Source organism: Callithrix jacchus, chromosome 2 (assembly GCF_049354715.1).
Source record: "Callithrix jacchus isolate 240 chromosome 2, calJac240_pri, whole genome shotgun sequence".
Classification (NCBI taxonomy): Eukaryota; Metazoa; Chordata; class Mammalia; order Primates; family Cebidae; genus Callithrix; species Callithrix jacchus.
In genome coordinates, this window is record NC_133503.1 from 18,726,731 (window position 1) to 18,739,063 (window position 12,333).

General features: G+C 39.9%; 1 protein-coding gene across 1 annotated transcript in view; it reads right to left on the reverse strand.

Moving 5' to 3' along the window:
- SDK1 (sidekick cell adhesion molecule 1) overlaps nt 1-12,333 on the reverse strand; it is a 1,001,700-nt gene that overhangs the window by 633,870 nt on the left and 355,497 nt on the right. Inside the window, exon 2 of the mRNA XM_035283177.3 lies at nt 10,525-10,684. Coding sequence (XP_035139068.2) covers nt 10,525-10,684 — 160 coding nt within the window. The remainder of the gene's footprint in view (nt 1-10,524; nt 10,685-12,333) is intronic.

Genomic DNA, 12,333 nt, shown 5'->3' on the forward strand with positions numbered 1-12,333 from the left:
CTTATTAGCAGCTTTTTAATTTCATTTTGAGACAGAGTCTCACTGTGTCACCAGGCTGGAGTGCAGTGGCTTGATCTTGGCTCAGTGCAACCTCTGATTCCCTGTTTCAAGCCATTCTCCTGCCTCAGCCTCTTGATTAGCTGGGATTGCAAAGTGCATGCCATCATGCCCAGCTAATTTCTGTATTTTTAGTAAAGACAGTTTCACGATGTTGGCCAGGATGGTCTCCATCTCCTGATCTCATGATATATTCACCTTCACCTCCGAAAGTGCTGGGATTACAGGTGTAAGCCACCACACCCAGCCATAGCAGCTTTTTAAAAATATGTAACATATTTTCTACATAGATGATCATGTCATTTGAAAATAAATACAGTTTTACTTCTTCCTTTACAATCTGGATGCCTTTTCTTTTTCTTGCCTTATTGCACTGGCTGGTAACTCCAGTAACTGGGATTTGCAAATTTGAAAAATTATTTCTTCAAATATTTCTTTTCCCACTGCTTCCTTTGGAGATTCTAATTATGCATCTATTAGGCCATCTGAAGCTTTCCTGCAACTCACTTATGCCCTTTTCATTGTGTTTGATTTTTTTTTCCTATCTGCCTTTTGTTTTAGCTAGTTCTATTGCTATATCTTTATTAATATCTTCTTCTGTGATGTCCAGTCTCCTGATAGTCCCATCCAGTGTTTATTTCACATATTATAGTTTTCATATTTATAAGTTTGATTTCTGCGTTTTTTGTTTTTCATGTCTCTACTTTGATCATATACAATACAGTTATAAATGATTCATTGTCTTTCTCTATTAATTCTAATAACTGAATCAGTTCTGGCTTGGTTTCAATCAACTGATTTTTCTCCTCATATGGGTCATGCTTTCCTGCATCTCTGTATGCCTGATGATCTTTGATTAGATTCCAGACACTGTGAATTTTCCCTTGTTGGGTACTGGAAATTTTTGCATTCTTATAAATATTCATGAACTTTGTTCTCTGATACTGCAAAGATATTTAGCAACAGTTTGATCCTTTGGGGTCTTGCTTTTCAAGACTTGTTAGGCAGGACCAGAGCAGTATTCGGTCTAGGGCTAATAATTCTCCTGACCCAAGACAACTCTACCTGATAAACTTATGAGGTTTTATGGTTTGGCTAGTGAGAACAGACACTCCATCCAATCCAGCGTAAGCAGAGGGAACTATTACATCAAATCTTCTTGGGTAGTCCTTTCCCTTACGTGGGGTAGTTTTTTTACATGAATGTGCTGATGAATATATTCTGCCAAAGCCTCAAGGGGGGCTCTCTGGAGGTCTCCAACATTCTTTCTCTATGTAGCGCTCTCTTTTCCAGTACCCTGCCCTTAGAAATCTAGCTGCCTTGATCTTGCCAAACTCAGCTCTCTTGAACTCAGAAAGTCCTCTAGGTTCTGCATGGGTTTTCCTTCTCTGTGCCACAGCCTAGAAATCTCCTCAAGGCAGTAAGCAGAGAGCAATCATGGGGCTCGCCTTGTTTGTCTTCTCTCCTCAGGGATCACATTCTTTCACTGCCTAATATCCAATGTCTTGAAATCTGTTCATACTTTTTGTCCAGTTTTACAGTTGTTTCAAATGAGAAAGTAAATCTGATCCTGGTTACTTTATCTTGGCCCAAGTTGCCAATTTTTAGGGGGCCAAAGAGCAAGACAGGACTCAGTAACAGAATGAAACAACAGTTCTAGAAGCTTCCCTTTCACTTAAGTCACCTATCCCACCATATTGGATGCTGCCAGATATACCTGTTGTGAATAACAAGGCTATTGGGAGGCTTTAGTAGCCTCAAAGAAGAGTCAAGCACACATCTGTAATGTCCTGGAATAAGATTATGCCTTTTGCAGAAGGGAACTACATACACTGAAGAGTCCCTTCTGATGTGCTTAGTACAAACTGAGGTTATTAAAAAAAAAAATGCCAGCGTGGGAACATAGTGAGATCCCATCTCTACAAAAGACATATACACACTCCAGCCTAAGCAACAGAACAAGACTCTGTCTTGAAAGAAAAATAAAATATGCAACAGGAGATAACCATGATGACAGAATTACTGACAGAACTATGTAGCTATAAGAGTAAGACTACTCTCTGTTACACAGAGGCCTCACCAATTGATAGAACAGTTAAACACGCAGGCCTGGGATTAACAAGGGTCACCTTGATTCGGAAAATGAAGATGCCACACCACAGCCTTACTCATGCATGGCCAAAGGGAGCAGAGTGAAGGAATATCCTTCCAAGTAGACAGTGTTGTAAGTAGTATCTTTGGTACTTAACTTTGAAAAGGGAGAGATTTGAGAAAGAAATGGCTTGAGAATGGATATAAAGAGACACTTGGGCAGTGACAAATGGCATGGCTGATGGGAAAGAGGCCTGGGAGAAACATGACTGGAAATTCAGAAACAAGAAAGTCATATGTTAATAGCCCAAAGGGGGAGGCTATAATATGTAGATTTTTTATATCACTAGAGAGCATCCACTTCAGATAAGGCACTCATCAATCAATTGAAGAGGTTGACTCAACTGTGGGTATCATTTAGATTTCTTCTCAAAGGATAAAATGAGGCATAAATTGGTCAGGTTGGCAAGGAGTGAGGCTATGAATGAATCTAATAGCAACAGCTCCTCCTCACCAAAGCTAATCTGGCTTTTGCCAATGCCAGACGCCAAACCTGGCAACAGCACAGATGGACACTGAACCCTCAGTGAAACATGATTCTTCAAGCTGGCCACTTGTGACTGGCTGCTTATACCTGACCTTTCTACTATGCAAACATGCAGTGACTCCTCCTAATCAAACTCAGTTATCTTCTCTGGATATGGATTTGCCTTCCCTGCTCATTGACTCAGCCAGCACCACAATCTGGGGACTTGCAGAATATCTAAACTTAAGCATGGCAGCCTGCACAGCATTGTCCCAGATCAGGGACTGGTTGTACTTATTAAAGGAGGTATGAAAAAGTTACTTTCTCTAGGGGATCCAGTAGGCCTGGTATACATTGCCTCACCTGGAAGTAGCCATACTAACAGGATTGGGAACAATGCCTGGTAGTGTTGGCTGGACATGGTGGCTCATGCCTTTAATCTCAGCACTTGGGGAAGCCAAGCTGGGTGAATCATTTGAGTCTAGGAGTTTGAGACCATCCTGGGCAACATGGTGAAACCCTGTCTCTACAAAAAATAAAAGAATAAGCATATACAGGTGGTGTACACCTGTATTCCTAGTACTTGGGAAGTTGAGGTGGGAGGACCAACTGAGCCCAGGAGGTCAAGGTTGCAGTGAACTGTGATTGTGCCACTGCACTCCAGCCTAGGCAATAGCATAAGATCCTGTGTTAAAAAAATATATACGTGTGTGTGTGTGTGTGTGTGTGTGTGTGTGTGTGTGTATTGAATCAGTGGCCATAACTAAGAGGTCAAGATATGATTGGCCCCTATCCTGGCCATCTATTTGTTTTTTCTCAACTTTAGGCTCTTTTGGATTAGAGATCTGAGTTCTTAGGGGGAAGACTTCCCACAGAAGAAAAAGGGACCCAGAGAGTTTGACTCTCTAATTCATCCTAGTCACTTTGTGCACTTTGTGCCAGTGCGCTGGTAAAAAAGAAAGGAGTTACTTCACTGATGGAGGTAAATGACTCTAATTACCCTAAAACACTAGGGTTGGTACCATACAGCAGAGGCGAGGAGGAAAGAAGTCACTAGGGTATCTCTTAGCGCTTGCAAGGCTAGTTGCAATTAGAGCATCCAGTGCCCAATAAAAGCAAGGCAACTAAAAGCTGTGATGAGGACCTGGGCCACCTAGTACCAAGCAAATTCGACTAGCTGAAGAGCAGGCTGAGAGTTATACATACCTAAAATGGGCAGGAGAAAAAATAAATACCACTTATAGCCTTGAGACTTGGTCTAGTAAGAAAAACAGCTTGTTCCACTAACCCTCTTGAATAAAGTTCTTGTTAGAAACTATAGCTGACTATCTTCTTCGAAGGGACTCTTTCATGATTTATACTTATTAATATATACAAGTCACTTTTACTTGTAACTATTATACTGAATCATAGTTATAAGTAAAACTGAGCGTTTAAGGAACAGACTCAATTTTGTCCTCTTGTGCTCCACTTTAAAAATTCTTTCGGTCTGGAAATGATGGCTTACACCTGCAGTCCCAGCACTTTGGGAGACCAAGGCAGGAGGACTGCTTGAGACCAAAAGTTCAACACCAGGCTGGGCAACATAGCAAGACCCTGTGTCTAAAAAGACAAATAGCTAGCTGTGGTGGCACTCATCTGTGATCCTAGCTACTAGGGAGGCTGGTGCAGAAGGATCACTTGAGCCTAGGAGTTAGAGGCTGCCATGAGCTAGGATCACACCACTGCAGTCCAGCCTGGGTGATAGAGTGAGAAGGAAGGGAAGGAGGGAGGGAGGGAGGGACCTGTTGGATCCACCTTTTACTTGAGCTGCTACTGTAGTCAACACTTCCAGGCAGGCTTGTGTGGCTTTATGGTGGTGCAGCTGGCATCAGTTTGCCTCAACCCATGCCTCATATTTCTCGCTTCCTGTCTTGGGGATTTTCTGGCACCACAGCTACTAGATTTAGTTGCATACTAATGCTTGAGCTAATTAGAAATGAAAGGCCGATAACCACAGGGCCCACATTTATCAGTCAAGTACAGGAGCTGATCAATATTTTCCTCTTTTACCCTCTAGGGGGGGTACTTCTGAGATGCATTTCATAAAACTCCACAAAAGTTCCAAAGAAGATTGAGCTCCAGCCACTTACAGTGATTGCCAATATGATACGGCATCCCTGTACTGGTGCTTCCTTCCTCCCTGCTTCATTCCCCTGCTTTTACACTTGCTACCTGGGATGACATTCACAAAGGAAGAAAGAGAGGCAAGCTTTGTCTCCGCCACTATCACGAGAACATCCCACCAGGTTATTAGACATAGAACTGTCTGATTCATTGCAAATACTGTCCCAGTTTATTGCTTGCCTTTTAACTTGTAAGGATTATTTAAGCATATGGACATATAAAAATGTTGTATATTTTACACAAAACTTGTAAATATTTGTAAATTTATCTATGATCTGTTTCTGGTGAATTTTCTCAATGATTTTACACTTTGTCCTTGTATAGTCTGAGATCAAACATTCCCTTTATTTTTTTATATTTAATTCTTCAATGTATCTGAAATTATTTTGATGTTTAATGAGGATTTATTTTGAATGTTGTTTCCAAAAAATCATTTTTTAGCATTGGTTTGAGAGCTCATTTGATGATGTATTTTTTATAAATATAACAGTCTGGCTCAAAATGCTCCTCTGGCATATATTTTTTTAATTTTATACTATTAACATGTTACTTAATTATTATGGCATTCTAATATGTCTTAGCTCCTAGAAAAAGAAGTGTCCCCATTATTCACTTAAGGCTGTGAAAAATTGTTGGTATTCTTCTGTTTATATTTCTAGATGAGCTTTAGAAAAACTTCATCAGTCAAGTTACTTCCCTGGAAAATCCCACTGGCATTTTTATTAAAATATCCAGGTGCAGTGGCTTATACCTGTAATCCCAGTACTTTGGGAGGCCAAGGCTGGCGAATCACTTGGGGCCAGGAGTTTGAGATTAGCTGAGGCAACATAGTGAAACCTCACTTGTACAAAAATTCTAAAACTTAGCCAGGTGTGGTGGTGGCTCCTGTAGTCCCAGTTACTTGAGACAGAGGCAGGAGGCCTGATTGAGCCCAGGAGGCTAAGTCTGAAGTGAGCCATGATCATGACACTGTACTCCAGCCTGGGCAACTGAGTGAGACCTGGTTTCAATAAAGTAAAATAAGCTATTGATATTAGGTTTCTTAAAAATCCTACTGATGTTAGGCTAAAATTCTATGACGGTTTCAGAGGAACTGTAATTTTTACAGAATTTGGGTTTCCTACATAAGGATCTTCTTTTATATCTCATTACAAACTTTCCATGTGGGTTCTACTCATTTCTTATAAAACTTATTCCCAGGTATTTCATAATTTTTGTTGATACTGTGAAATGTGTTTGCCTTTTTATAAAACAAAAGAAAAAACTAATTTTTCCCTTAACCATTCCTATTTTCCTCATAACAAAGCCAGAATAAATATCCATTAAATTTTGATTTGTATATTGTCATTGAAATTGAACCACAGAGACAGGTTACATAAGAAAACTATAAAATTTTTAGGAGTTTAGAGCATACAATTATTCTTTCTGTTACAATAATAAATATTGTGCCTAGCATTAAGAAATACTTCACTTATGTGTATGCGTATATTGAATGTAATTACAACAGACTTTTTTTTAATCCCAAAGTAGAAAATAATTTAGAGTAAATGCTTTCTGAAAAGAATACAAATCCACCTAAGACATCGATGCAAACTTGGTTTAATTGCTGAACTACCATCATCTTGCCAATATAGTCACCTGTGCTTAAATTTAGGCATGTAAACATGAGACACGTAGACCTGAGTATTAATATGAAATATGACATTTGAGGCCAGGCACAGTGTCTCATGCCTACAATCCCAGCACTTTGGGAGGCCAAGACAGGCAGATCATTTGAGGTCAGGAGTTTGAGACCAGCCTGGCCAACATGGTGAAACCCCCTCTCCACTAAAAATACAAAAATTAGCCAGGCGTAGTGATGCATGCCTGTAATCCCAGCTGCTCGGGAGGCTGAGGCAGAAGAATCGCTTAAGCCCAGGACATGGAGGTTGCAATGAGTCGAAATCACACCACTGCACTCCAGCCTGGGAGACAGGGCAAGACTCCACCTCAAAAAAATTTAAAAATATAACCTTTGAAATTCACTGTGCAGTGTGTAATGCACACAGCAAAGAAAATGCTATTTTAAGTCATAGCTAGAAAAAATAAATGTATAGTATTTGTTCTTTATAGGGTGAGCATTTTCATAACTGACACCAAAGTGGAGAAAAATAAAAGCCCTGTTAAGGTAGGAAACAGTTACCATTTTCATAAAGTATCCATTTTTTTTTCATTTGAAACTTAGAAAGATCTCATGAAGGCTAACATGATAACCAAAGGTGCTTATTGGAAGGAATTCGATGAAAGAGTACTTTCAAAAAACAGCATGAGATTTTTAGGCAGATTTTAGATCTTGAAAAAAAACTGCAAAATATGATGGATTTCTGATAACCCATGTCAGTGTCTGAGGCCCTCATTGAATGTAGTATAATTTATGACATTCACTCTAAACAATTCTTGCTTCAGAATCACCAATTTCTTCTTATGTTTCCCATGTCACAGTAGTGAAGCACCTAGCTTATTTTAACTGTCCATATGCAGTGCGTCACTCCTTCAATCTTCCTTCAGTACAACAAACAATGTTTTGTCTTCTTGTGTGTTTCCAATGAACAAATAAATTTGCAAGGGGAAGAAGCCATGCAAATAGAGTTCCATCTCTTTCTGTAGTTTTAAGTTGACTGAAAATTGTTTTATCATAAGTTTGAAAGACTGCATATATAATAATAGCATATTGTACATTTTGGCATTTAAAATAAACCCCAGGCCGGAGTGCAGTGGCATGATCTTAGCTCACTGCAAACTCCGCCTTCCAGGCTCAAGTGATTCTCCTGCCTCAGCCTCCTGAGTAGCTGGGATTACAGGCATGCATCACCACACCCAGCTAATTTTTGTATTTTTATTAGAGACAGGGTTTCACCATGATGGCCAGGCTGGTCTTGAACTCCTGACCTCAAATGATCCACCTGCCTTAGCCTCCCAAAGTGCTGGGATTACAGGTGTGAGCCACTATGCCAGGCCTAAACAATTGTTTTAAATAGAAATGCTGCTTACCTTACGAAATGCTGCTTACCTCAATTAACCTGTCATACATTAAAAATATCCTAGGTCAAAAATGCATTGAACATACCTACTGTCACAGACATTATGGCTTAGCCTCGCCTCCATTAAGCATGCTCCGAACACTTATAATTAGCCTACAAATGCGCAAAATCATCTAACACAAAGCCTACTTTATAATAAAAGTATTGAATATCTCATACGACTTATTAAATCCTATACTTAAAGTGAAAAACAAAATGGTTTCTCACCTATGTCAAGTCAAAAAATTGTTGAGTTGAACCTTCGTAAGTTGGGGACACTCTGTCTTTTCAGTAAAATGCAAATAATACTTTTAGATCCATATTATCCATTTAAAAAATGAAAAGAATTCTTTAATAGTTTGAACTCTGTTATTATTTTTTCTTAGTCTCATACCCTCAAGAGAGAGTTCCATAGAAAGACTCAGATAAGGGAGAGATGTGCTTTCTTCTCTGATGGAGGAGAAATCACTATTGCAGGTAGTCGGAAAAGAGAAATGGGTTGGTGCCTATACAAAGGCATGTTCTCGGGAAATTCAATTTCAGAAAACATCTATGTGGAAACTGAAGATCTAGGAAACAATTCCTTTCCCGTCATCTAAGGCATGTAGCCTGGCTGCCAGGCTACTGTTACACATTATCCACATCACACATTCTTTTTATTGGGAAGAACAACTTGGGTTCTTTGAAACCCCATTCCTTTCTTTCTGAGGTACACAAAGCACTGTGTAATTTAATTTTTATGAGAACCCACATAAACATGAGGGGGAGGTGGGCTTTATTATATGCATTTTACAGATGGAAAAAGATCAATATGGTTAGATAACTTGTCCAAAGTCACATCAATAAGTTGAATAGCAAGTACCTGAGCTCCAGTCATCTGTCCTCATCCACTATTCATGCATGGTTCTCAATTCTATTTTGTTTTTGCTTTCTTACACCCCCTTCTAACAAACCAGGCCTTACAGTATCACATGGTAATAATGTATAATGCTGCCTACAATTTTTAAAGCATTGCTTACATGCCAGAAAACATGCTGTGCCACATTCATTAGAGCTTTAATGCTTACAACATCCCAAATGAGGAGGGATCATTCCCATTTTGAAATGTGTACAGTACTCTCTTTACACTTACAGGCTGGTGGGCCACTGCCTGAAGTTATAACATCACTGCTCAGATGCAGTGGAGCTGGATTCCACCAATCTTGGGATTCAGGACTGTTTGAATTCAACGTGCTATGATCTGCTATGATAAACTGCTCCCCAGTGTAGATCCTCTGACAGGGTAGGCCCAATAACGTAAGCAGTCACACACTCTCTTGTTTAAAGGGTGGGAGAATGATGGGAATGGGCAGAGCAAGTGATGTGTTACAAGGGAAGGGGGTGTCAGAGAGCACCGAGGAGAACCAGGGAGTGTCCAGGCCTTTGCTGGGGGCAGCTCTGCTCAGCCGCCTGCTCCTGTGTGGGGCTGCAGACCAGGCAGCCAGGCCTTCTGACTGGTCTACAGAGGCTGAGAAGCAAGGTTTTTATAGAAAATCTTACAACTGTCAAATTTTGGCAGTCAGTTAAAAAATATGCTGTAAGCACTCCCAATATATTTTTTAATGATTTTTAAAATACACACGCACAAAACTGACACACAAATACATTCTGGGCAGGCTAACTGTGGTTCCCCGGACCACGATATCACAACCTCAGAGGTAAAGAGAGTGAGTGGGTTGGCTAATCCCCATTTTGAGAAGCGTATTATTCCACTTAAAATGCCTCTGTATGGCCAATTCTTTCTTATTTCATCTGAGGAAGAACGTGGCCTCGCTGATTCTGCGGATGTTGGAGCCTCCTGGACTTTTCCGGTACTGCTAGTTGTCTGTCCTGCACAGAACTGCAGCAAATAACATTATCGTCCTCACAAAGCACAGCCCTGAAAAGCTCTGAAGTGTAGTAAGACCCTGAGGCTCCAAAGGCAGTGCTGCTGCTTCCAGGTGAATCCACACCTGTCTTATCCTGATCTCAGGCTCTGCCCCAGGTTCAGCCCCTCCATCCCCACATCACATCCACTCCATGTGCATCAGATCCCTGGTGACTGGCACAGTGCCAGGCACATGGCAGGACTTCAATATCTACTGGTTTTCACTGCTGAATATAGAGGCTGTACTTATGCCTATTCTCCAGGATTCCATCCATTCCTATCTTCACTTGAAAACAGGTAGGAAAGATTTTTGCTAACTACTCAGAGCTCCAGAAGCTAGCAAACTACAGATCCGTTTAAACATTTGTGCTCCCTAGATAGAAACAATACTTGTGGGTGGGGCTGTTGCCTTTGGAAAGTAAATGCATCATACTAAAGCTGCTATTGGCATTGCTCTGTAACCATAGCTTTTTGTTGCCTGATTATTACACTAATGGGCTTACTTTTATAAATATAATGATAGACTTCCTAGGTGTAAACACAACCTATACAAGAACAGTAAATCACATTCTAATTACATATTCAAATCTATTTATTTAATCTTTAAAGCATTAGAAATTCAATCCAGTATTTTCATTCATTATGCTATTATAGCCAATAAGGCAAGTATTCCAAACACATCAACTGAAATGGGATCTTATTTTCAAGTAATCAATTACTTATATTCGCTGCTGTAGGTGGTGAGCTCACTGTCATCGTGCATCCACTTGAACTCCAAAGGCCAGCTCCCTTCAGCAAGGCAGGTAAGAACAAGGCGGTTCCCTTCCAGGTGGATCTGTGGTAGGCCGGGCTCCGTTTTAAAATATGGAGCAACATCATCTAAAATATTAAAAAACAAAAAAAACTGAAGTACACATGAAAGTGGCACTCATCTAATTAATAAATTGATTATTTAAATAAATCTAATATTAAAATGAAGGTGATGACTATTTGGCCCAATTAAAAAGCAAATAATCCTTTATCCCCTAGAAACAAGCAATACCCCAGATTGCTTGTAAAATAGATAATATTTCAAGAAGCTGAAAGCTCAGTGATATCTGCATTTGAAAGCATCTGACAGGTTCCTCTAAGTTCTTTCCACTTATGAATAATAGCTTATCAAAGGGGTATATGGGGCAATCCCTGTACATACAAGCCATTGGTTTTAACTAGGCAATCTATTTGCAAGATAATAGTCAAGCGTATTAGGCTATAAAAGTTTCCATGTATAACCTTCAATTGGTTTTTTAAAAAAAGATATGAGTAACATACATACATAAATGACATGAATCACAATCTAGCTTTCCTTTCATACACATGTGAAAATAGTCTCTTTTGGTGACTTTCAATGGGATGCAACATGATAAACTGGTGGTATATTCACATAATGGAACAGCACACAGCAGCGAGAATGAATCAATGATTGCTACACACAGCAACATGGGTAAATCTCACATACGTTATGTCAAGTGAAAGAAGCCAGACAGAATTTTCAAAAAAGCTTATAGCATGTGCTACTATTCAAAAGCTCATAAAAATTCAGAACCAGATAAAACTAATCCATGGTGTTAGAGGTTAACGTTAAGGGTTACCGCTGAGGGATGGGATAGCGACGAGGGTGAAGGTAATGGAATGGCTTATGGAAAGCAGGTCAAAATTTATTTCCTGATATGGTTACAAAGGTATATTTACTTTGTGAAAATGTACAGAATACTAGATATGACTTGTTAATTTTTTGTAGATCTGCTTCAATAATATTTTCCTTTTAATATGGATGCGGCACACATGGCTTCTAGCTCTAGCATCACTAATTAGCTACATGATCCTGATCAGGACATACAGGTTTGTTTCTTCATCAGCAAAATTAACAGTATTATATGACTCCTCATTTTTCTACAAAAGTCCCCAAGATCCACCTGCATAATGTGCTTTCTGTCTAACATTCATTCAGGTCTCCTGCCCTCTCTGCTCACACAGAGCACTCCAGGCACACTTCACTTCTTTCACATTTAAACCCAAGCCAAGCTCTTTCCTAGTGTTATGGTCTGAATGTCCCATACAAAACTCATATTGAAATGTGACAGCCATTATAATAGTAATAAGAGGAAAGACCTTGAAGATATAATTAGGTCATGAGGGCTCTACCTTCAGGAATGGATTAATGCTGATATTGTTGGAGGGGGTTAGTTATCAAGGCAGTGGGATCCTAAAAAAAAGAATAAGTTGGGCCCCCATGCTCTCTCTGTCTCATGCACTCCCTTGCCCTTCTGACTTCCATGACAGGATGATATAGTACAAAGGGCTTCCCCAGAAGCACTGCCATGTTGTTGAACTTCCCAGCTTCTAGAACCATGAGTCAAATACACTTCCATCATTTAGGAATCACCCAGTCTGTTACAGCAGCAGAAAACAAATACCCCTCCTGTGGGGCCTTCACACTCGGTCCTTCCTCCACTCAGGATGCTCTGTGCATGCTGATCTTTTCTCAT